At 43.1% G+C, this 26,007-nt stretch overlaps 1 protein-coding gene across 1 annotated transcript in view; it reads right to left on the bottom strand.

Annotated features, from left to right (window-relative positions):
* MPC2 (mitochondrial pyruvate carrier 2) overlaps positions 1-26,007 on the bottom strand; it is a 68,810-nt gene that overhangs the window by 23,591 nt on the left and 19,212 nt on the right. Inside the window, exons 2-4 of the mRNA XM_040424131.1 lie at positions 14,248-14,288; positions 6,922-7,006; positions 5,730-5,841 (exon numbers count right to left, since the gene is read on the bottom strand). Coding sequence (XP_040280065.1) covers positions 5,730-5,841; positions 6,922-7,006; positions 14,248-14,288 — 238 coding nt within the window. The remainder of the gene's footprint in view (positions 1-5,729; positions 5,842-6,921; positions 7,007-14,247; positions 14,289-26,007) is intronic.

Raw genomic sequence — 26,007 nt, 5'->3', positions numbered from 1 at the left:
TTTTTTTGACACCATGTCCCATTTAAGCCCCCCCCCCCCCCCGATGCAACCCTAGAGTAAAAACTCCATAAAAGTGACCCCATCTAAGAAACTACACCCCTCAAGGTATTCAAAACTGATTTTACAAACGTCGTTAACCCTTTAGGTGTTCCACAAGAGTTATTGGCAAATGGAGATGAAGTTTCAGAATTTCAATTTTTTGGCAAATTTTCCATTTTAATCAATTTTTCCCAGTAACAAAGCAAGGGTTAACAGCCAAACAAAACTCAATATTTATGGCCCTGATATTGTAGTTTACAGAAACACCCCATATGTGGTCGTAAACTACTGTACGGGCACACGGCAGGGCGCAGAAGGAAAGGAATACCATACGGTATTTGGAAGGCAGATTTTGCTGGACTGTTTTTTTTTTTACACCATGTCCCATTTGAAGCCCCCCTGATGCACCCCTAGAGTAGAAACTCCAAAAAAGTGACCCCATTTTAGAAAATACCGTTTTTATTTTTTGTTATTTACAACATTCATCTGACAGGTTAGATCATGTGATATTTTTATAGACCAGGTTGTCACAGATGCGGCGATACCTAATATGTATACTTTTTTTTTATTTATGTAAGCTTTACACAATGATTTCATTTTTGAAGCAAAGAAAATCATGTTTTAGTGTTTCCATAGTCTGAGAGCCATCATTTTTTCAGTTTTTGGGCGATTACCTTGGGTAGGGTATGATTTTTGCGGGATGAGATGACGTCTTATTGGTACTATTTTGGGGTGCGTGTGACTTTTTGATTGCTTGCTATTACACTTTTTGTGATGTAAGGTGCCAAAAAATTGTTTATTTAGCACAGTTTTTATTTTAATTTTTATATGGTGTTCATCTGAGGGGTTAGGTCATGTGATATTTTTATAGAGCCGGTCGATACGGACGCGGCGATACCCAATATGTATACTTCTTTCCCCCCCCCTATTTTTTACCAATTTCTTTTAACTTTATTTGGGGAAAATGACGGTTTTGTTTATTTTTTACTTGAAACTTAATTTTTTGGGGGGAAAACTTTATTTCTTCAACTTTTTTTTTCACTTTATTTTTTGTCCCACTTTGGGACTTGAACTTTTGGGGGTCTTATCCTTTACAATGCATTCCAATACTTACTCATACAGCTTCCGGCCTGTGAGATCCAGGGGGCTGGATCTCACAGGCTCGTCACCGGAAGGCAGCGCAATGCCTTCCTTAGGCATCGCGCTGCCTTCCATGCCATCGGGTCCCCCCTACAGCCGCATGGGGACCCGATCGCCGCCGCAAACCGCAGTTCTGAATTGACCTGCGGTTTGCGGCGATCGCCGACAGGGGGGGGGGGGGCACATTTAGCCAAGGTGCCTGCTCACCTTGGCTAAGGTATACACAGGACGTACCTGTATGCCCTGTGTCCTTAAGTACCAGGACATCAGGGCGTACCGGTGGGCCCTGTGTCCTGAACAGGTTAAGTGGGGAAAATTGGCTTCTACGTCACAGTTTTTTTTTTTGCCTTCCTCTGGTTCAACTTGCAGAATAACAGGCCGAACTGGATGGACAGATGTATTTTTTCGGCCTTATAAACTATGTTACTATGTAATTCTGGAGCATCTATTCTTATGGCTCTATGTTGTGGTATTCCGCTATTATTTCTACTAGAAGTTATGAATGAATTGCTAGCAGCCTGCAGTAAGGCCCCTTTCACACGGGCGAGTATTCCGCGCGGATGCGATGCGTGAGGTGAACGCATTGCACCCGCACTGAATAGCGACCCATTAATTTCTATGGGGCTGTTCACATGAGCGGTGATTTTCACGCATCACTTGTGCGTTGCGTGAAAATCGCAGCATGCTCTATATTCTGCGTTTTTCACGCAACGCAGGCCCCATAGAAGTGAATGGGGTTGCGTGAAAATCGCAAGCATCCGCAAGCAAGTGCGGATGCGGTGCGATTTTCACGCATGGTTGCTAGGTGACAGTCTATTCACTGTATTATTTTCCCTTATAACATGGTTATAAGGGAAAATAATAGCATTCTGAATACAGAATGCTTAGTAGGTGATCAATTGAGGGTTAAAAAAAAATAAAAAAATTAACTCACCTTCTCTTCTTGTTCGCGTAGTTCCCAGTCTCTTCTTTACTTCTTTAATGATGAGCTGTGGGCTAAAGGACCTTTGGTGACGTCAGATCACATGCTCCAATCACATGGTCCATCACCGTGGCGAACAAGAGGAGAAGGTGAGTTAAAAAAAAAATAATAATTAACCCTCAATTGATCACCTACTAAGCATTCTGTATTCAGATTTTTCCACGCAACGCACCCGCACATTTTCCCGCAACGCCCGTGTGAAAGAGGCCTAAGGGTACAGAGGGGTGGTAACCAGTTGGGAGGGGGGGGGGGGGGGTGTACCTGCATAGTCCGAAAATGGCAGCACTGATTGGATACAGTAAGTATGTGAGGGAACACACCTCCAACTGGTTACCGCCCCTATGTACCATTACTGCAGACTGATAGTAATTAATTCATAACTTCTAGTTGAAACAATAAAGGAATGGCACAACAGAGCCATAAGAATAGATGTTCTAGAATTGTTATTACATGGAGAATGCATGGAGCTATTAAAACAGGCGTGTCAGGAGAGGCGAAAGGTCCTCTTTAATAAATAAAAATAAAAAAAAACATGGACAAAGCTGCATGCGAAAAAACACTGTTAAAGTATAAAAACACTTATCCCATACGATGAATGGCACAACAGAATTTTTTTTTGTTCAATTCACCATTTTTCATCACTTTACCTTCCAAAAAATTAAATAAAAGTGATCAAAAGTCATACACATCCCAAAATGGTAAGAAAAACTACAGATCGTCCCACAGAAAGAAATGAGCCCTCACACATTTCCATAGACCTAACTATAAAAAAAGTTATGGTGGTCAGAATAATTTTTTTTCAAAAGTTTTTTATATTTAGTATTCAAACGCAAGACAACATATGCATATATGGTATTGCTGTAATTGTACTGACCTGGAGAACAGCACAAATCAGTTTTACTACATAGTGAATGTCGTAAAAACAAAACCCATAAAACTGCAATTGCATTTTTTCCCCCCAATTCCACCCCATTTGGATTTTTTCCAGCTTTCTAATACATACAGTATTAAATGGTGCCATTAAAAGAATTAGAACGTAAAAAACGGAAAATTGCTGAGGCAGGAAGTGGTTAATTGGAGTGTTTAGATCTCAAGGCCTTATTTCAGTTATTCCTCTTTTTAGTTATCTACACCCATCGTTTTGCACTGTGCTCTCAAGGCAGATGTTCATTGAAGGAGCCATTGGTTTCTCAAGTATCAGTTTCTCCTTCCATAAATAAGCTGATATAGGCTTACATAGTACATCACTGTTATTTAAAGGGGTATTTTCATCTCAGACAATGGGGGCATATCGCTAGGATATGCCCCCATTGTCTGAGAGGTGGGACCCGCACCTCTCTAAAACGAAGTCAGCAAAGTGGTGGCCAGGAGTGCCTGCTGCGGCCACCACCAAACGTTCCTATTGCCCCACCAAAAATAGCCGAGTGGTGCCCTCGGCTATTTTTGGAATACAATAGAAATTAACTGGAGCTCACTGCGCTTGCGTGGCCACCGCTTCTATTCACTACTGTGGGGCCAACGAAAACAGCTCGGCTATTTTCGGTGGCCCCATAAAAATGAATGGAGGGCAGCCAGGCATACGCAGTGTGCCCTCCTTCACTTTGGGCTCTTTCACACTTGCGTTGTCCGGATCCGGCGTGTACTCCATTTGCCGGAGGTGCCCGCCGGATCCAGAAAAACGCAAGTGAACTGAAAGCATTTGAAGACGGATCCGTCTTCAAAATGCGTTCAGTGTTACTATGGCACCCAGGACGCTATTAAAGTCCTGGCTGCCATAGTAGTAGTGGGGAGCGGGGGAGCAGTATACTTAGTCCGTGCGGCTCCCGGGGCGCTCCAGAATGACGTCAGAGCGCCCCATGCGCATGGATGACGTGTCCATGTGATCACGTCACCCATGCGCGTGGGGCGCCCTGACGTCACTCTGGAGCGCCCGGGGAGCCGCACGGACGGTAAGTATACTGCTCCCCCGCTCCCCACTACACTTTACCATGGCTGCCAGGACTTTAGCGTCCCGGCAGCCATGGTAACTATTCAGAAAAAGCTAAACGTCGGATCCGGCAATGCGCCGAAACAACGTTTAGCTTAAGGCCGGATCCGGATTAATGCCTTTCAATGGGCATTAATTCCGGATCCGGCAAGTGTTCAGGATTTTTGGCCGGAGCAAAAAGCGCAGCATGCTGCGGTATTTTCTCTGGCCAAAAAACGTTCCGGTCCGGAACTGAAGACATCCTGAACGGATTTCTCTCCATTCAGAATGCATTAGGATAAAACTGATCAGGATTCTTCCGGCATAGAGCCCCGACGACGGAACTCTATGCCGGAAGAAAAGAACGCAAGTGTGAAAGAGCCCTTAGCCGGCTGGGTTAACAAAATAGGTGTGGGTCCCAGAGGTGGGAGCCGCAACAATTAGACAAAGGAGGCATATCCTAGCGATATGCCCCCATTGTTTGAGATGGGAAACCCCTTTAACTATAGAGAATGGGCCGTTCTAGCACTACACGTTGTCAGTGGTGCTCATACCCCAGATCAGATTTTTGGCTTATGATATGGAAGTGCCCTTATGTCTTCTCCTTCTAGGAATAGGTAGCTTCTCTTCAAGACATAACTGGGACTGTCATTCCACAGATGTTTTTTTTTGGATTATTGCAAGAAGAATTATGGTTACATCATGTTAGTTTTTTTCTGAAAGAAAGAATTCATCGTGAGGAAGACCATTGCATTACGAAGGATGGACTCTTGTTCTTTTACTATTTGTAAATGGAAGGCATTGGTTAACCATCATCCCATTTGAACACACTGTATTCACTTATAAGAAATGTCCATCTAAATTTCAGAAAGTCTGCGGAGACTGGTGCTCCTCACCTCAAACTCCGTACTCCTTACAGACTTATGATTCAATCTAATCATTTCTTGGTATATTTTGTCCACAAAGATCCTTCATCTTCCTTTGGGAACACTTCTTTTACCATTTATCCTTCTCAAATTCTTCACCTGGGAATTCATTGGTCTTCTGGTCATTATTTGATCTACTGGCTCCTGCCGCTATGGACTCACTTTTTTATTTTATTTTTTATGTTCATGTCTGGGACAGAGGCAGATGAAAAACTCTCCTAAAGCATTGGCCAAAGTGTGCATAAGGAAGAAGGGCAGCTGTCGGAGCACTGGCTGGATTCAAGTCAACGTTGTAAACAGAAATTTGGTGGAAAAGAGAAGCACAAGTGAGGAGCTGAGGAGGCACTTGTCTGAGCCCCTGCACTGCCAGCTATGCTATATTTCATTGTTTTTTTATTTTATTTATTTTTTAATAGTCCTGCTAGGGGAGTAGAAGCTGTGATCAGTAAACTCTAGCATGCCCTAGGACTGTGATGGCTAACCTCCGGCACTCCAGCTGTGGTAAAACTGCTTGACTGTTCTCAGAACTCAAGAGACAGAACTGATCCCATCCAGTGTACCACATTTACAGATCCTGTGCAAAGTTGTCATATGCGCATTAACTTTTCCTAATACTACAAAACTGTCACAATTAAGCTAATTAAGGGGCTCATAAGTATGAAGACTGAACACATACCTCCATATTCTGAGAAGTTGAGACCCGCCTGCACAGCCAACAAAAAAGTTCACAGCAAAGAGAGACCAGTTTTTAGGGATAATCACAAGGGAATAACGTGACCAAATCAGTCCTGGCAAAGGGAAGAAAAGAAATGGTTATCGTGTAAATGGAAGATACATGATTAAGGCACAAACAACATGTTAGTAGTATGCCAATAAAGATAAAACTTTACATCTACATGTTAGTCTACCTTTTAAATACTAAGGAAATTGAGGGAATTGACAGAAGCTAGTGAAATGGATAGACAACAGAGGCTTTCAACCATAAGCAGCTGAAGGGGTTTTCTAGTATCTAGATATTAAAGCCACTGTGTTTTCGATGCCGACTGATACGACTTCAGTCAACTGTAGCAAATGCAAGTCCACACCGGGAGCTCTGCTTAACCCTGCACGGACAGTCTTTCAAAAATGCAGACCTATGTGTTCTCTTTACCTCAATGTGCCAATATTGTATGTGAGTGAGCAATAGAAGACATCCTCATAAGTTGCTGGTACAAAACCTTTTGTTTCTTTCATGTCTTTAAATTTATTCCAGTATAAAATGGTACATCATGAGGGACGCCGAGACAGACATCGTTCACACCTCCTCCTCTCCACGCGACGTTTCGGGAGAACACGCCCCCTTACTCATGAGTACAGGTGCCACAGGACTAGCAGGAGCACACATCACTGCCCCTATCTGCTCTGCTCAAAGCTCTTGGAGAGTCTCCTTCAGAGATGTCATATGCAGAGCTGTCAGCAGAGTGGAGTGGTCCCAGGATCCTGCCCTTGTCTGTTCCAATAGAGCTTGCCATAGGCCAATGGTGCAGGGTATCCTGCCGCCATGTCTATGCAGAGCTTTGAGTGGAGCAGGCACAGGCAGTGTTGTGTGCTCCTGTCAGTCCTGTGCTCACTGATGTAATGCAGAAAGTATTATTACTGAGTAGTAGATGTGGTTAGAAAAACAGCAAATTATATAAAAATGAAATGGTTCTCGTATGCAGTCATTTCACAATGCATTATTTAACCTAAAGTTTACTGGAATTCTTCCCTACACAACTTCAAGTCATGTATTTGCAGCTTCCACTATTACCTTAACTATTTCTACAAAGATATTGGACAATCTTTGTTCCATTAGCTCCTAAAACACCATGCAATATATAACAACTTACCAGTAGCCATGAGAACTCCAGACTGAGCTGGGCTTAATTTATCTGCTGGTCTAGTCATATCTGCTAATCCAGCAATCACCAAACCCTAGAGTACATACAAAATATAAAACCATTTACAATATTGCAGGGGAAAAGCAGTAAAGTATAATTTCAATCAACGTGGTAAGCGCGATTACGTCATGAAAGAAGACTATGCCGGCTGCGCAATCAAGTGGAGTAATTTAATATTTTTTTTTTTAACCCCTCAATCGACATTTTAGTAAGCATACTCATTTTCCCTTCTAACCACGTAATAAGGGAAAATAATAAAACCTACAGAACACCTAACCCAAACTTCAGTGAAGTCAGGGTTCGGGTCTGGGTACCATATTCAGTCTTTTCTCGCGCGCGTGCAAAACGCATTGCACTCGCGTGGAAAAAACTGAACACCAGAACGCAAATCGCAGTCAAATCTGACTGCAATTGCGTTCCTACTCGTGCGGTTTTCGCGCAATGCACGCGCGACGCATCCGGAGCAAATCCGGGACACCCGTGTGAAAGAGGCCTAAGGAAGACTAAATATTTCTACCTTTCTGCATTATTGTCATCTTTTATATGCATATCTACTAAACACTGCATTGGTAACCACTCTGGAAAACATGGCTGTAATGTTACCTGTGTATTCTAAAATATTGTCTGGTCCTTAGAACATGCGCTTACTGGTTCTCCTATGGTGATAGACTAAGGGGAAGATTTATCAAAACTAGTGTAAAGAAAAACTGTCTTAGTTGCCCATAGCAACCAGTCAGCTTCTATCCTTTGGAAAATGAAAGGTGGAATCTGATTGGTTGCTATGGGCAACTAAGCCAGTTTTTCTTTATGCCAGTTTTGATAAATCTCCCCCTAAGCTTCTACCTAATTATTTTGATTCATGCGCAGATCAATTGTATCTGGTTGTTGTGACTACTGCACATGAATCTGGCGCTTGAATGTCTCAGAGTTCCTCTTATAGAGGTCCAGGATCCAGAAGGTACAGCTCCACTTACATCCCTCACCTCACCACTCAGTTGTTTGAATTTGACACACATGTATAGTATGTATTCACACATTTCAGCAGCCATAGTAGTTGGTGACAAGTGGAGTCATACACCCCTCCTTCTGCCCTCCCTCTGGAACACTCTATGGTTATTACTGCTTTTACAGCTTTGCACATTTCTTATATAGTTTGAGCTATGTTTCCACATTGGTTCACCTTCCTTAGGCATTTACTGTTGGAAATGGGGGGGGGGGGGGAGAAAGGGGTTAGGGCTTGACATAAATACCCTTGTGTATCATTACTTATGTATTGCTTTATTTTTAAATTTTTCATTCTATTGTTGTTGGGTGGCATTTTTGTCAATTTGTGTAATAAAGGGGTATTCCCATCACAGACAATGGGGGCATATCTCTAGGATATGCCCCCATTGTCTGAAAGATACAGGTCCCACCTCTAGGACCCGCACCTACAACGAGAACGGAGCTGGGAGAGCTGTGGCTGGAGGACCCCGGATTTCCCAGGGTCCGTTCACCACCAAGCTCTGCTCCCCACTGCTCCCATAGAAGTGAATGGGAGCACACCGCGCATACGCGGCACCTGCTCCAATTAATTTCTATGGGGCAGACGGAAATCGCCGAGCCAGCGGCCCCATAGTAATGAATGGAGAGCAGCTGCACATGCGCAGTGCGCCCTCCGTTCATTTCCCCGCTCTGTTCTCTCGGTGCGCTCCCATTCACTTCTATGGGAGCAGCGCTTGGTGGTGGACAGACCCTGGGAAATCCAGGGTCCTCCAGCCACAGCTCTCCCCGCTTCGTTCTTGTTGTAGGTGCGGGTCCCAGAGGTGGGACCGGTACCTATGAGACAATGGGGGCATATCCTAGCGATATGCCCCCATTGTCTGTGATGGGAATACCCCTTTAACAGAGTGCTCAACTTCAGTCTACACATTCTCTTGCTCTCTTTCTGTGTATATGTTACTTCTTTAGGTGTATTGGTTGGAGCCCTCATCTCATTTTTGCTGTGCCTGACTTACATCAGTATGATATTAACAGTCTGTGGTTTGTCATATATTATTTTTTCTGTACATCAGGCATATATGTTTCTAAACCGCAAAAACGTATTTATACATATCACTCAACTTACGCACAGATTTTAATTAGGAAAACAAAGATCAAAAGTACATACTTTTGACTGTGTTTGCACTGTATACGTTTCTGATGTGAGCAGCTCCTAAAGATTCAGTCAAGCAACCCTCAAAGGCATACATGACATATACGCACAAATGGGATAACAAGCTAAAATTTCTAAAACAACAACTACTATTAGGCTACGTCTACACGACGACATATGTTGCGCGACACATAGGGCACAACTACACTGCAACATTTGTTGTGCGCCAATTTTTATAATGATAGTCTATGGTGTCGCACTACGACATGCTGTGACTGCAACGCGACAGTCGCAGAAAAATCCATTTCGAATGGATTTTTTGCGACTGTCGCGTCGCAGCATGTCGCAGTGCGACACCATAGACTATCATTTTAAAAATTGTCGCATGACAAATGTTGCAGTGTAGATGTGCCCTATGTGACCGCTGTATGGGCACGTGGCAGTGGTCAGAAGGAAAGGAGCGCCATATGGATTTTGGAGGCAGATTTCACTAGAATGGTTTTTAGGCACCATTTTGTATTTGAAGAGACCCTGACGTACTCCTACAGTCGAAACTAGGGGTGGGCGATATGGCCTAAAATCTACAGGGTGGGCCATTTATATGGATACACCTTAATAAAATGGGAATGGTTGGTGATATTAACTTCCTGTTTGTGGCACATTAGTATATGTGAGGGGGAAAACTTTTTAAGATGGGTGGTGACCATGGCGGTCATTTTGAAGTCGGACATTTTGAATCCAACTTTTGTTTTTTCAATAGGAAGAGGGTCATGTGACACATCAAACTTATTGGGAATTTCACAAGAAAAACAATGGTGTGCTCGGTTTTAACGTAACTTTATTCTTTCATGAGTTATTTACAAGTTTCTGACCACTTATAAAATGTGTTCAATGTGCTGCCCATTGTGTTGGATCGTCAATGCAACCCTCTTCTCCCAGTCTTCACACACTGATAGCAACACCGCAGGAGAAATGCTAGCACAGGCTTCCAGTATCCGTAGTTTCAGGTGCTGCACATCTCGTATCTTCACAGCATAGACAATAGACTTTTATCTTTGGGGTCATCTGAAGGCAAAGGGGGTCAGATCGGGAGAGCTTGGGGGCCATTCAACTGGCCCACGACGACCAATCCACTTTCCAGGAAACTGTTCATCTAGGAATGCTCGGACCTGACACCCATAATGTGGTGGTGCACCATCTTGCTGGAAAAACTCAGGAAACGTGCCAGCTTCAGTGCATAAAGAGGGAAACACATCATCATGTAGCAATTTCGCATATCTAGTGGCCTTGAGGTTTCCATTGATGAAGAATGGCCCCGCTATCTTTGTACCCCATATACCACACCATACCATCAATTTTTTTGTTCCAACAGTCTTGAACGGATCTATCCAATGTGGGTTAGTGTCAGACCAATAGCGGTGGTTTTGTTTGTTAACTTCACCATTCACATAAAAGTTTGCCTCATCACTGAACAAAATCTTCTGCGTAAACTGAGGGTCCTGTTCGAATTTTAGTTTTTTTTATGTTTTGCCCATTCTGCAAATTCAGTGCGCCGATCTGGGTCATCCTCGTTGAGATGCTGCAATAGCTGGAGTTTGTAAGGGTGCCATTTGTGAGTAGCTAATATCCGCCAAAGGGATGTTCGACTAATGCCACTCTCCAGTGACATGCGGCGAGTGCTACGCTGTGGGCTCTTGCTGAATGAAGCTAGGACAGCCACTAATGTTTCTTCATTAGAGACAGATTTCATGCGTCCACATCTTGGCAAATCCAACACTGAACCAGTTTCACGAAACTTAGCAAGCAGTTTGCTAACTGTAGCATGGGAGATGGGTGGTCTCGTAGGGTGTCTTGCATTGAAATCTGCTGCAATGACCCGGTTACTGCGTTCACCAGACATCAACACAATTTCTATCCGTTCCTCACGTGTTAACCTCGGCGACATGTCAATGGCTGTAAACTTGTAAATAACGAATGAGAGAATAAAGTTACGTTAAAACCAAGCACACCATTGTTTTTCGTGTGAAATTCCCAATAAGTTTGATGTGTCACATGACCCTCTTCCTATTGAAAAAACAAAAGTTGGATTCAAAATGGCCGACTACTTCAAAATGGCCACCATGGTCACCACCCATCTTGAAAAGTTTCCCCCCTCAAATTTACTAATGTGCCACAAACAGGAAGTTAATATCACCAACCATTCCCATTTTATTAAGGTGTATCCATATAAATGGCCCACCCTGTATATTGCGATATAATTTTAAGCATGTGCGATATGCGATATATATTGCGATATATTGTTTTCTATATTGGGGGGGGGGGTGTTTTAACTTTTATTTTTTTTACTTTTTATTTAATAACTATTAGCCTCCTTAAGGGCTAGAACCCTTGTCATATTCACCCTAATAGAGCTCTATTAGGGTGAATAGGACTTTACACTCTCCCTGCTGCCCTGTGCACACAACAGCAGCCAGACTCTCATGTGCCCCCCAGCCTCTCATGTGCCCCCCCCAGCCTCTCCCTCTTATCAGCCCCCTCTGGTAACTCAAACCCACCCCCCCTCCCTCCCCAGTATTATGGGTGGCAGTGGGCAGTTCCGATCGGAGTCCCAGCAGTGTATTGCTGGGGCTCCGATCGGTTACCATGGCAGCCAGGAGTCACGCTACTGAAGTCATGGCTGCCATGGTATGTTAGTGAGCAGCATTATACTCATGTGCGCCGTGGCCGCCGGTCGCTCCTTGTTCTCATAGGTCTGTGCGGCGCATTGCTAATGCTATAAGAAGGATGTTTGTTTTTTACTTGAAACTCTAATTATTTATTTTTTTAACTTCTTTTTTCACTTTATTTTTTGTACCACTCTGGGACTTCAACTTTTTGGGGTCTGATCCCCTTTACAATGCATCACAATACTTCTGTATTGTGATGCAATGGCTTTAAGTGTATTACACACTGTAATAAACTTACAGCTTCCTGTGAGATCCAGGGGGCTGGATCTCACAGGCTGTCACGGAAGGCAGCCACAATACCTAAGGAAAGCATCGGCCTGCCTTGCCTGCCATCGGGTCCCCGTCACAGCAGCGCGGGGACCCCATAACCACCTGCACCCGGCAGGATCCCGCAAGTGCCGCGGTCAGTACTGACCGTGAGCGTGCAAGGGTTAATGCGCTGGCATTGGTGTTTTCACCGATGCCAGCGCATACAACAGGGGTCTGGCTATCAGTGACTGCTGGATTCCTGCTGCTGATCTGGCGGGAGCAGCTCCTACACCTGCCCAATCACCCCGCCGTACATGTATGCTGGTATTTGTGTCCCTCATCTCTGCGCCGTACATGTACGTCGCTGGTATCCTACGGGTTAAAGAACCAGCTCATCCGGAGATTTAGGCGTTTGAAACAACCCCATCAAGTCAGCCAGCCTGAATGGTGGAGGATGGAAGGTGGCAGGTGTGAGTGCATGATGATTGGAGGACGGAGGAGAAGAATGGAAGGTGGCAGGGGTGAGTTCTGGCACATGGGGATCATTGGAGCATGACACATGACGATTATGGGAAGACTGAGGAACTGCATAAAATTTGACAGAAGTGAGCAATGACACATGAGATTAAAGGGGTCCTCTGGAAAGGATTTAAAATTGCTGCCTGCAACCTGTCCTACAATGCAAGCAGGATTTGCTGCCACCACTTGCAGAGCTGCCTAGGGGGTGAGCGGGCAAGGCCTCACTGCACTGCTCTACAATAGATGGTAATGACGTCATCCTGCCTATGATATGTCATCATGGCTCAGCAGCCCAACAAGAAAACTCACCAAAATGTAGCATATGCAAGTTCCAGATTGTTGTGTGTAGTCAGGCCCCTCTGTATAACCCTCCCCTAAGCAGCTCGGCAATCGATGGCAACCAGTCCTACTCACATTCTAGGACAGGTTCCTGGCACTATTTTAAATCATTCCCAGAGAACCCCGTTACGAGTGGATATGGAGGAGCACGGTAGAGAATACATGTATTCATTGATAAAAGACACGCTGATCTCCAAAATAAGGAGAAAGCAGTAATTTACTGTTACTTCAAATAGCGATGTGTATACAGAAACAAGCTCCTATTCTAATGTCAGGTCAGATGCAGGACAGAAGCGTGTGCGACAGGTTTACAGCAGGTTGCTTACTGGATGACCTCCGGAGCATGAGAGGGCAGCTTCAAAGAATATCCACTCTGAAAACAGGAATTAAAAGAGGACCTCTCATCTGTTTTACTTATAGGAGCTAAATACCTGTACTTGCAGGGTACCCCCCGCTGAGCAGGGAGAAGGAAACGCCTATTGAGAAACCCTGGAGTCTCCTCCTTCCTGTTCCGATGCGCAGTATTAGCATACTGAGGGTGAAAACTTCAGGAGAGAGCAGCGAGGTGTAAGAGCGATGTTTAAAAAACAAAACAAACAAACAAAAAACAACGGATGGCAGAATCCCCGCAAGTACAGGTATTTAGCTCCTATAAGTAAAACAGAAGAAAGGTCCTCTTTAATGAGCTGAAGGTATGAACGGCTGCTACATGTACAAAACAACGTTTATGTAACATGGGGTGAGGCTAGTTTCACACTAGAGGCAAGGAAGTCCGGCAGGTAAACAGCCTGTCACATCCGTGCTACCGCTAGTGCACGCGTACCCCTGGACTACCGCTCCAGCCCCACTGACTATAATGGGGGCGGGCCGGAGTTCCGGCGGCAGCATAGCAAACATGCCAAGAGGCGGCCACAATAAAACTACAAGGGGCACGCGTGCACTAGCAGCAGCACAGATACGACAAACTGTTCACCCGCCGGAGTTCACCCGCTAGTGTGAAAGTACCCTGATTAGCAAATTATGAAGGAAACTTAATTGAAGGTTTAACTTTAAGTCAGGTTTTGACTACATTCAACACATTTAAAAGAGTCTGTCACCTTCTGCAAGCACTAAGAAGTGCATTACTACAAGCACCGCTGCGCCCACCCAGAAGGTCCTCCTCATTTTGAGCGTTCTCTCAGGAAGCTTGTCAAGGTATTCCTGCATGATTTGAGGCAATAAGGCAACATACTATTAATGATCCAGTTGACTGCTTGAGGAAGTGACAGACTCCCTTTAAACACTTGGAAAGACTTTAAAAACAATTACCCATTTCATTATTGGAGCCCAGAAAAAGACAGTCTTGGGTCCTAAAACAAGAAAGACAAGTGATAGTCAGTTTCTCATAGCAATCCATTACAACCAGACTTCGTGTCCAGCTAGCTACGTATCCTGTACAATTTATGCATTTTGTTCAGGTAGGTGTCCTGAATGGATTGAACTCCTATTAATGTTTGTTCCTGATCTGTCTGCATTTTTGCCTCAAGTAAAAGGGGATTAAAACAAAACCTAAATGCAAGCCCTAAGCTGTCGATATTTGGCTCTTTCCGCACTACGTTCTGCAGTGTCCAGATGAGGTTTCCATTGAGAACATTTTCCAATAGACATCTCAGACATATGTGTTTTACGGCTACCACTGTTGGCATTCAGCACCCACAGTCACGTATGCTACAAAGAAAAAAGTATACTGCATGCGTCATGGCACAGTCTGCTGCTCTATTCCATACTAGGGTTGTTGTGGGTATCGAATTTTTGATACTCAATCGATACTTTTGTCCGGTATTGACCTAGATAACAGGATTTGACAATTTTCGATACTAGGCTTCACTATTGCGCAACCTAATATCACAGCATGGAGCGTGCTGCTGTCAGCGCGTTCCGTGTTCTCCACAGCAGCACAGGGGAGGAGTCACTCTCTCCCTCCCCCTGTGCCGTCGTTGCCACCAATGAGGAAAGAGGGGGCGGGCGCACTGCGCCACCAATGAAAGTTAAATGGTCCGAACAATGTAAAGTAACCATCAGGCTGTGTAGAGCTTTTTTCTCCCAGGCTGTGAGCAACTGGACAGCGCTACAGCCTGGGAAAGGGAACGCCCAGGGAGAAAAAGGGCAGGCTCCTCACAGTTTTACCAAGAGACTGAAAATACCGAGGGACACCGCGGGCTAACGGAGCGGCACCCCGGAATATTTAGTGCAGTGAGATCCCGGGGCGCCGTTCTATATAACCTGCTAACTTAAAGTCCAGACCCATGAAAGGTCGTCTTTGACTTTTAATACAGGAGGAAGTTGCCGGCAGCAGAATCACATAGTCGGCACCCTGCCTCTGACAGGGAACTGCGATCAGCGGCAATTAACCCCTCAGGTGCCGCACCTGAGGAGGTTAACTGCCGCTGATCTGATGCCGGCACCCGCCTCCTGTATCAAAGGTTAATTATCATTGGTGGCGATGTGCGCCCCCCCTCCTCCCCAGTATTAAAATCATTGGTGGCACTGTGCGCCCCCCCCCTCCTCCCCAGTATTAAAATCATTGGTGGCAGTGGCCACAGGGTCCCCTCCCCTTCTCATTGGTGGCAGTGGCAGCTTCTGATCGGAGACCCAGCAGTGTAATCCTGGGGCTCTAATCGGTTACCATGGCAGCCAGGACGCTACTGAAGCCCTGGCTGCCCTAGTCAGCTCCCTGCTGCTGTGTGCACAGAGCACAGGGTAGCAGGAAGAGTGTGAGATCCTATTTACCCTGATAGAGATCTATCAGGGTAAATGGGACACGGGATTAAAAGATCCCAAGTTCTAGCTCCTAAGTGGGGAAATGGTTATTAAAAAAAAAGTGAAAAAAATAAAATAAAATAAATGTAAATGTATAAATCACCCCATTTCCCAATTTTACATATAAAATAAACATATCACATAGTGCCACGTCCAAACTATTAAGGCCTCTTTCACACTTGCGTTGTTGGGATCCGGCATGCACTTCCGTTGCCGGAGGTGCCTGCCGGATCCGGAAAAACGCAAGTGTACTGAAAGCATTTGAAGACGGAACCGTCTTCCAAATGCTTTCAGTGTTACTATGGCACCCAGGACGCTATTAAAGTCCTGGTTGCCATAGTAGGAGCGGGGGAGCGGTATACTTACAGTCCGTGCAGCTCCCGGGGCGCTCCAGAATGACGTCAGAGCGCCCCATGCGCATGGATGACGTGATCCATGCGATCACGTGATCCATGCGCTTGGGGCGCCCTGACGTCACTCTGGAGCGCCCGGGGAGCCGCACGGACGGTAAGTATGCTGCTCCCCCGCTCCCCGCTACACTTTACCATGGCTGTCAGGACTATAGCGTCCCGGCAGCCATGGTAACCACTCTGAAAAAGCTAAATGTCGGCTCCGGCAATGCGCCGAAACGACGTTTAGCTTAAGGCCGGATCTGGATCAATGCCTTCCAATGGGCATTAATCCCGGATCCGGCCTTGCGGCAAGTGTTCCGGATTTTTGGCCAGAGCAAAAAGCGCAGCATGCTGCGGTATTTTCTCAAACCAACAAACGTTCCGTACCGGAACTGAAGACATCCTGATGCATCCTGAACGGATTACTCTCCATTCAGAATGCATTAGGATAATCCTGATCAGGATTCTTCCGGCATAGAGCCCCGACGACGAAACTCTATGCCGGAAGACAATAACGCAGGTGTGAAAGAGCCCTAAAATATTTTTAAAAATCTATGCGGTGAACGCCGGAACAGAAAAATAAATAAATAAAAACTGCGTGATTCGCCATTTTTTTAAATGCGGAATGCACATGGCTTTATTTGTGTTTTACTTTTTTCGAATGGTATCGAGTATCGCAATACTTTTTTATGGTATTGAAACCGAATCAAAAATTTGGTATCGCAACAACTCTATTCCATACAGCAAATACAGCTAACATACAGATCAAAGAAGGCCAAAGGAACACTCTTCTAACCTACATCAGTATACCCAAAACCTATGGCTACGTTTAAACCTTTTTTCTCCATGTAAACAAATCACTCTGGTTTGTTTTCAGTCTGCTACAAGAGGACATCGTTTTAACCACTAGACCGCCCATAGGATATAAACGTCCTATGGGTGAACCTCTATTTCTGAAAAGCACGTTTTAAAACGTCCTTTCAGAAACAGCAGCTGCACGCTAATCATGCAGCTGCTGATCGGGTTGCCCGCTGTCCCTGCCTTATGGATCGGTGCATACACAGCGCTCACCGAGCGCTGTGTATGCAGAGCAGGAAGCGCTATGCGCTTCCTGTTCCGGCGCGACGGTCATGTGACCGCCGTGACCGGAGAGTGCAGGAGCTGTGTGAGGTCTTTCATAGACCTCGATCAGCCCTGCTCTGAGGCTGTACAGCGCAGAATTATGCTGTACAGCCTCTCTGGGGGGTGCATTTCTTCTGTAACTGGGGCTACTATGTCAGCCCCAGTTACAGGAGAAATCAATAGTGAAAAAAAAAAAGAAAGTGAAGCAAATGTCCCCCAGAGGTCTTGTATGACCTTATGGGGGACGAAAAGTGTAAAATAAAAAAAAATAAAAAATAAAAGGGTTGAAAAAATTAAATAAAAAAAAAAGTTTTAAATATAAAAAAACTATAGCTCTTAGAACATGGAGACACTAAAACATAATTTTTTTGGTTTCAAAAATGCTATTATTGTGTTAAAGTGAAACAAATTTAAAAAAAAGTATACATATTAGGTATTGCCGCGTCCGTAAAAACCAGCTCTATAAAAATATCACATGAGCTAACCCCTCAGATGAACACCGTAAAAAAAAAAAAAAAAAAAAAAAGTGTGTCAAAACAAGCAATTTTTGTCACCTTGCATCACAAAAGGTGCAACACCAAGTGATCAAAAACGCGTATGTCCCACAAAATCTCTCAAAAATAGAAAAACTATAGCTCTCAGAACATGGACACATTAAAACATAATTTTTTTGTTTCAAAAATGCTATTATTGTGTAAAACTTTAATAAATGAGAAAAAGTATACATATTAGGTATCGCCACGTCCGTAACAATCTGCTCTATAAAAATGTCACTTGACTGAACCCCTCAGGTGAACGCTGTAAAAATAAATAAATAGAAACTGTGCTAAAACAACCAATTTTTTTGGTCACCTTGCCCCATAAAGTGTTATAATGAATGATCAAAAAATCATATGTACCCAAAAATAGTACTAATAAAACTGGCACCTTATCCCCTAGTTTCCAAAATGGGGTCACTTCTTGGGAGTTTCTACTGTAAGGGTGCATCAGGGGGCTTCAAATGGGACATGGCATCTAAAAACCATGTGGCGCTCCTTTTCTTCTGCGCCCTGCCGTGTGCCCATACAGCAGTTTATGACCACATGTGGGGTGTTTCTGTAAACCGCAGAATCTGGGTAATAAATATTGAGTTTTGTTTGGATGTTAACCATCGATGTGTTAAAGAAAAAATTGGATTAAAATGGAAAATCTGCCAAAAAAGTGAAATTTAAAAATTTGATCTCCATTTTCCTTTAATTCTTGTGGAACACATAAAGGGTTAACAAAGTTTGTAAAATCGGTTTTGAATACCTTGAGGGGTGTAGTTTCTACAATGGGGTCATTTATGGGGGTATCCACTATGTAGGCCCCACAAAGTGACTTCAGACCTGAACTGGTCCTTAAAAAGTGGGTTTTGGCAATTTTCTTAAAAATTTGAAGAATTGCTTCTAAACTTCTAAGCCTTCTAACGTCCTAAAAAAAATAAAATGACATTTCCAAAATGATGCCAACATAAAGTAGACATATGGGGAATGTTAAGTAATAAATATTTTATGAGGTATCACTTTCTGTTTTAACCTCTTAAGGACACATGACGTACCGGTACGTCATGATGTCCTGGTACTTAAGGACACATGACGTACCGGTACGTCATGTGTTGTTCCGATCACTGCCGCCCGGCCGGCAGTGATCGGAACCCGGTGCCTGCTCAAATCATCGAGCAGGCACCTAGGCTAAATGCGCGGGGGGGTCCCGTGACCCCCCCATGTCGGCGATCGCGGCAAACCGCAGGTCAATTCAGACCTGCGGTTTGCTGCGATTTCTGATCCCTGCGGTCCCTGACCGCGGGGATCAGAAACTTTAGTATTCCTAAAATAGATCTGTATCCCTCCCCCTGCACCCCCCGAGTGATTTTAGCCCGGTGGGAGGTGCAGGGGGAGGGTTGCGGGCAGTGCGGGCGGTGCGGGAGGCGGGCGGTGCGGCAGGCGGGATCGCGATCCCCCGCCCGCCTCCCCTTGTATAATCGTTGGTTTCTAGTGGGTATACCAGGGTGCCAGCACATTGCTGGCACCCTGGTATAAACGGCTGACATCTGCGATGCGATGTCAGCCGTTAACCCTTTCCATACAGCGGTCCGTACGGACCGCTGTATGGAAAAGGTTAACAGCGCAGGGAGCTCCCTCCCTCTCCCATCGGGGGGCTGCTGTGCCTTTGCAGCCCCCCGATGGGAGAGGGAGAGAGCCCCCAGAGAGCCCCCCTCAGCCCTGTGCTTACCCTTCCCCGTCTGCGCAGTTCTGAGCAGACGGGGAAGGTTCCCATGGCAACAGGACGCCTCTCAGGCGTCCTGCTGTCCATGGTGCTGAACAGATCTGTGCTAAAAGCATAGATCTGTTCAGTGTAAGTAAAATACAGTACAGAACAATATATATTGTACTGTACTGTATTATACAGACATCAGACCCACTGGATCTTCAAGAACCAAGTGGGTCTGGGTCAAAAAAAAAGTTAAAAAAAGTGAAAAAAAAGTAAAAATCAAAAAACACATTTATCACTGATTCAAAATGAAAAAAATAAAATTCCCTACACATGTTTGGTATCGCCGCGTCCGTAACGACCTGATCTATAAAACGGTTATGTTACTTTACCCGAACGGTGAACGCCATAAAATAAAAAATAAAAAACTATGATGAAATTGAAATTTTGCCCACCTTACTTCCCAAAAAAGGTAATAAAAGTGATCAAAAAAGTCGCATGTACGCCAAAATAGTACCAATCAAACCATCATCTCATCCCGCAAAAATCATACCCTACCCAAGATAATCGCCCAAAAACTGAAAAAACTATGGCTCTTAGACTATGGAAACACTAAAACATGATTTTTTTTGTTTCAAAAATGAAATCATTGTGTAAAACGTACATAAATAAAAAAAAAGTATACATATTAGGTATCGCCGCGTCCGTATCGACCGGCTCTATAAAAATATCACATGATCTAACCCCTCAGATGACCACCGTAAAAAAATTAAAATAAAAACGGTGTAAAAAAAGCCATTTTTTGTCATCTTACGTCACAAAAAGTGTAATAGCAAGCAATCAAAAAGTCATATGCACCCCAAAATAGATGCCAATCAAACCGTCATTTCATCCCGCAAAAAATGAGACCCTACTTAAGATAATAGCCCAAAAACTGAAAAAACTATGGCTCTTAGACTATGGAGACACAAACATTTTTTTTGTTTTAAAAATGAAATCATTGTGTAAAACTTACATAAATAAAAAAAATTGTATACATATTAGGTATCGCCGCGTCCGTGACAACCTGCTCTATAAAATTACCACATGATCTAACCTGTCAGATGAATGTTGTCAATAACAAAAAATAAAAACGTGCCAAAAAATCTATTTCTTGTTACCTTGCCGCACAAAAAGTGTAATATAGAGCAACCAAAAATCATATGTACCCTAAACTAGTACCAACAAAACTGCCACCCTATCCCGTAGTTTCTAAAATGGGGTCACTTTTTTGGAGTTTCTACTCTAGGGGTGCATCAGGGGGGCTTCAAATGGGACATGGTGTAAAAAAAAAAACTGTCCAGCAAAATCTGCCTTCCAAAAACCGTATGGCGTTCCTTTCCTTCTGCGCCCTGCCGTGTGCCCGTACAGCGGTTTACGACCACATATGGGGTGTTTCTGTAAACTACAGAATCAGGGCCATAAATAATGAGTTTTGTTTGGCTGTTAACCCTTGCTTTGTAACTGGAAAAAAAATATTAAAATGGAAAATCTGCCAAAAAAGTGAAATTTTGAAATTGTATCTCTATTTTCCATTAAATCTTGTGCAACACCTAAAGGGTTAACAAAGTTTGTAAAATCAGTTTCGAATACCTTGAGGGGTGTAGTTTCTTAGATGGGGTCACTTTTATGGAGTTTCTACTCCAGGGGTGCATCAGGGGGGCTTCAAATGGGACATGGTGCCAAAAAAAACAGTCCAGCAAAATCAGCCCTCCAAAAACCAAACGGCGCACCTTTCACTCTACGCCCCGCTGTGTGCCCGTACAGTAGTTTACGGCCACATATGGGGTGTTTCTGTAAACAGCAGAGTCAGGGCAATAAAGATACAGTCTTGTTTGGCTGTTAACCCTTGCTTTGTTAGTGGAAAAAATGGGTTAAAATGGAAAATTAGGCAAAAAAATGAAATTCTCAAATTTCATCGCCATTTGCCAATAACTCCTGTGCAACACCTAAAGGGTTAACGATGTATGTAAAATCAGTTTTGAATAGCTTGAGGGGTGTAGTTTCTTAGATGGGGTCACTTTTAGGGAGTTTCTCCTCTAGGGGTGCATCAGGGGGGCTTCAAATGGGACATGGTGTAAATAAACCAGTCCAAAAAATCAGCCCTCCAAAAACCATACGGCGCACCTTTCACTCTACGCCCCGCTGTGTGGCCGTACAGTAGTTTACGGCCACATATTGGGCGTTTCTGTAAACGGCAGAGTCAGGGCAATAAAGATACAGTCTTGTTTGGCTGTTAACCCTTGATTTGTTAGTGGAAAAAATGGGTTAAAATGAAAAATTAGACAAAAAAATGAAATTCTCAAATTTCCTCCCCATTTGCCAATAACTCTTGTGCAACACCTAAAGGGTTAACAACGTATGCAAAATCAGTTTTGAATACCTTGAGGGGTGTAGTTTCTTAGATGGGGTCATTTTTGGGTGGTTTCTATTATGTAAGCCTCGCAAAGTGACTTGAGACCTGAACTGGTCCCTAAAAATTTAGTTTTTGTAAATTTCTGAAAAATTTCAAGATTTGCTTCTAAACTTCTAAGCCTTGTAACATCCCCAAAAAATAAAATATCATTCCCAAAACAATTCAAACATGAAGTAGACATATGGGGAATGTAAAGTCATCACAATTTTTGGGGGTATTACTATGTATTACAGAAGTAGAGAAACTGAAACTTTGAAATTTGCAAATTTTTCCAAATTTTTGTTAAAATAGGTATTTTTTGGTGCAAAAAAAATAATTTTTTTGACTTCATTTTACCAGTGTCATGAAGTACAATATGTGACGAAAAAACAATCTCAGAACGGCCTGGATAAGTCAAAGCGTTTTAAAGTTATCAGCACTTAAAGGGACTCTGGTCAGATTTGCAAAAAATGGCCTGGTCCTAAGGTGTAAAAAGGCTGTGTCCTTAAGGGGTTAAAAGCAGAGAAATTGAAATTTAGAAAATTGCGAATTTTTCAAATTTTTGGGTAAATTTGGGATTTTTTCATAAATAAAGGTGAAATATTTTGACTCAAATTTATGACTATCATGAAGTACAATGTGTCACGAGAAAACAATCTCTGAATGACTTGGATAAATAAAGGCGTTCCAAAGTTATTACCACATAAAGTGAGATATGTCAGTTTTGCAAAATTAGGCCTGGTCAGGAAGGGGGCAAATGGCCCAGATGGGAAGTGGTTAAATTAGAGGGGCAAAGGTTTAAAAGTAATATCAGGAAGTATTACTTTACTGAGAGAGTAGTGGATGCATGGAATAGCCTTCCTGCAGAAGTGGTAGCTGCAAATACAGTGAAGGAGTTTAAGCATGCATGGGATAGGCATAAGGCCATCCTTCATATTAGATAGGGCCAGGGGCTATTCATATTATTCAGTATATTGGGCAGACTAGATGGGCCTAATGGTTCTTATCTGCCGACACATTCTATGTTTCTATCAATGTAGCACTTCCTGTTACTGCATCTAACCAAACCCATGATGCACTTTTCCTTTCTCTTCCACAGCTCCAGCACCGCCCCTAACATTGCCCAGCTAGTTTATAACTCCTCCTACCCTGCTAGTCACAGACACTCCCCTATCACTGTTGCTGCTTAGACATGACCATGGACAGAACATCACAGGAAATAAGGAGCTATATGGACATGATCATGTGACCACAGCCCACAACACAAAAAACAAGAACTGAATAACCCGTTGCTGCTGGGCATATGTGGTGAAAATAACAACTGTTCACTGAAATAAAAGACCATGCATTTTGATGTGGTCAAAGTCATTTGTACCTCAAAATGCTAAACAATGAAAAAAACTCATCCTGCAAAATATATATAAATATTATATATATATATATATATATATATATATATATATATATTCAATGGCACTCTGCAACCAGCATTCTGCCCTGCCTCTATGCTGGATGAGGCATTGGTGTACATTTTGGCCAAAGCGTAATAAGCCACTCACCACGTCAAGGTCGCCTCTATGGAGTGGTCCCCAACACTAGTTCCTACCTGTTTGTGGGCCAAAAATGTCAACAAATAGCATCATTTTTCAAAAATGCTTTTATTGTGTAAAAGTAGTAACAAAAAAAAATACCTAAAAATTGTATCGTACTGACCAGCCCAATAAAGTTAAAATGTCATTTTTCCAACAAGGTGTATGCCATAATAACAAAACCTCATCCTGCTTAATCCCTTCAACCCCGGGCCTGTTTTCACCTTCCTGCCCAGGCCATTTTTTTTCAAATCTGACAGGTGTCACTTTATGTGGTGATAACTTTAAAACGCTTTTACTTATACAGGCCATTCTGAGATTATTTTCTCGTCACATGTTGTACTTCATGACAGTGGTAAAAATAAGTAAAAAAAAAAAAAAAACACATTTGTATTCATAAAAAAAAAAATACCAAATTTACCAAGAATTAGCAAATTTCAATTTCTCTAATTTTATAATAGGATAGTAATACCTTCAAAAATATTAATTACTTTACATTCCCCATATGTCTACTTCATGTTTGGATCATTTTGAAAATTACATTTTATTTTTTGGGGACGTTAGAAGGCTTAGAAGTATGGAAGCAAATCTTTAAATTTTTCGGAAAATTTCCAAAACCCACTTTTTAAGGACCAGTTCAGGTCTGAAGTCACTTTGTGAGGCTTACATAATAGAAACCACTCAAAAATGACCCCATTTTAGAAACTACACCCCTCAAGGTATACAAAACCGATTTTACAAACTTTCTTAACCCTTTAAGGTGTTCCACAAGAATTGATGGAACATGGAGATGAAATTTCAGAATTTCACTTTTTTGGCAGATTTTACATTTTAATCCATTTTTTCCAGTAGCAAAGCAAGGGTTAACAGCCAAATAAAACTTAATATTTGGGGGGTTGAGTCCGCACAACCTGCCTGTAGGTGCAGATCACTATGGCGAAATACATATACAAACGGAAAATGCAAATGTGATCGCACACTACATCCAGCACTCTGCCCTCCATGCTGGATGAGACATTGGTGTACATTTTGGCCAAAGCGTATTTAAGCCACTCACCGCGTCAAGGTCGTCTCATTTGAGTGGTCCCTAACTCTTGTTCCTACCTGTTTATGGGCCATGACAGCCACATAAAGTCCAGGGAATGCAGGTCAGCATGCAAGCCAAGTACACTCTGCGTTTAACCCCGTCCGGTGCCATTACAGCTTTCATCGGATCCAGGGATGCAAGTACCAACATGCATGCTGAACCCACCATATACTTCTCCTGGAGCCAAATGGCTAATGGTAGGTTCCATATAAGCAGACTCAGTTTTATACTGACTTTAAAACCAGCCTCCAGGACAAACTAACTGGTCAGGTGTGCTTGACTCAAAGGAGATCGCCACGCCTCCAATATATGCTACAAAGAAAAAATGTGGGGGGTTGAGTCCGCACAACCTGCCTGTAGGTGCAGATCACTATGGCGAAATACATATACAAACGGAAAATGCAAATGTGATCGCACACTACATCCAGCAGATTTTACATTTTAATCCATTTTTTCCAGTAGCAAAGCAAGGGTTAACAGCCAAATAAAACTCAATATTTGTTACCCTGATTCTGCGGTTTAGAGAAACACCCCACATGTGAACGTAAACTGCTGTACGGGCACACGGCAGGGCGCAGAAGGAAAGGAACGCCATATGGTTTTTGGAAGGCAAATTTAGCTGAACTGGTTTTTAGATGCCATGTCCCATTTGAAGCCCCCCTGATGCACCCCTACAGTAGAAACTCAAAAAAATCGACCACATTTTGGAACTACGGGATAAGGTGCCAGTTTTGTTGGTACTATTTTGGGGTACATATGATTTTTTATTGCTCTATATTACGTTTTTTGTGAGGCAAGGTAACAAAAAATGGATGTTTTGGCACAGTTTTTATTTTTACAGCGTTTAACCGAGGGATTAGGTCATGTGACTTTTTTATAGAGCAGATCGTTACTCACGTGGCAATACCTAATATGTCTACTTTTTCTTAATTATTTAAGTTTTACACAATAGCATTTTTGAAACAGAAATAATGATATTTTAGTGTCTCATAGCCATAGCTTTTTTATTTTTTTTACAGATTCTCTCAGCTAGGGTCTAATTTTTTGCGGGATGAGGTGACGGTCTGATTTGTACTATTTTGGGGGGCATACGCTTTTTTAATCACTTGCTGTTGCAATTTTTGTGATGTAATGTGACAAAAATGGCATTTTTTTTACAGTTTTTTTTTTTTTTTTTTACGGTGTTCACTTGAGTGGTTAGGTCATGTGATATTTTTATAGATCTGTTTGTTACGGACGTGGCGATACCTAATAGGTATTTTTTTATGTATTTCACTTTAGCAGTTTTGACAAAAGAAAAAAAATGATGTTTTAGTGTCTCCATGTTCTGAGAGCTATAGTTTTTTTTATTTTTGGGGGCGATTGTCTTAGGTTGGGGCTAATTTTTTGCGGGATGAGGTGACTGCTTTATTG

This window comes from Bufo bufo, chromosome 3, assembly GCF_905171765.1.
Source record: "Bufo bufo chromosome 3, aBufBuf1.1, whole genome shotgun sequence".
Classification (NCBI taxonomy): domain Eukaryota; kingdom Metazoa; phylum Chordata; class Amphibia; order Anura; family Bufonidae; genus Bufo; species Bufo bufo.
This window is presented reverse-complemented; position numbering and strand designations above follow the sequence as displayed.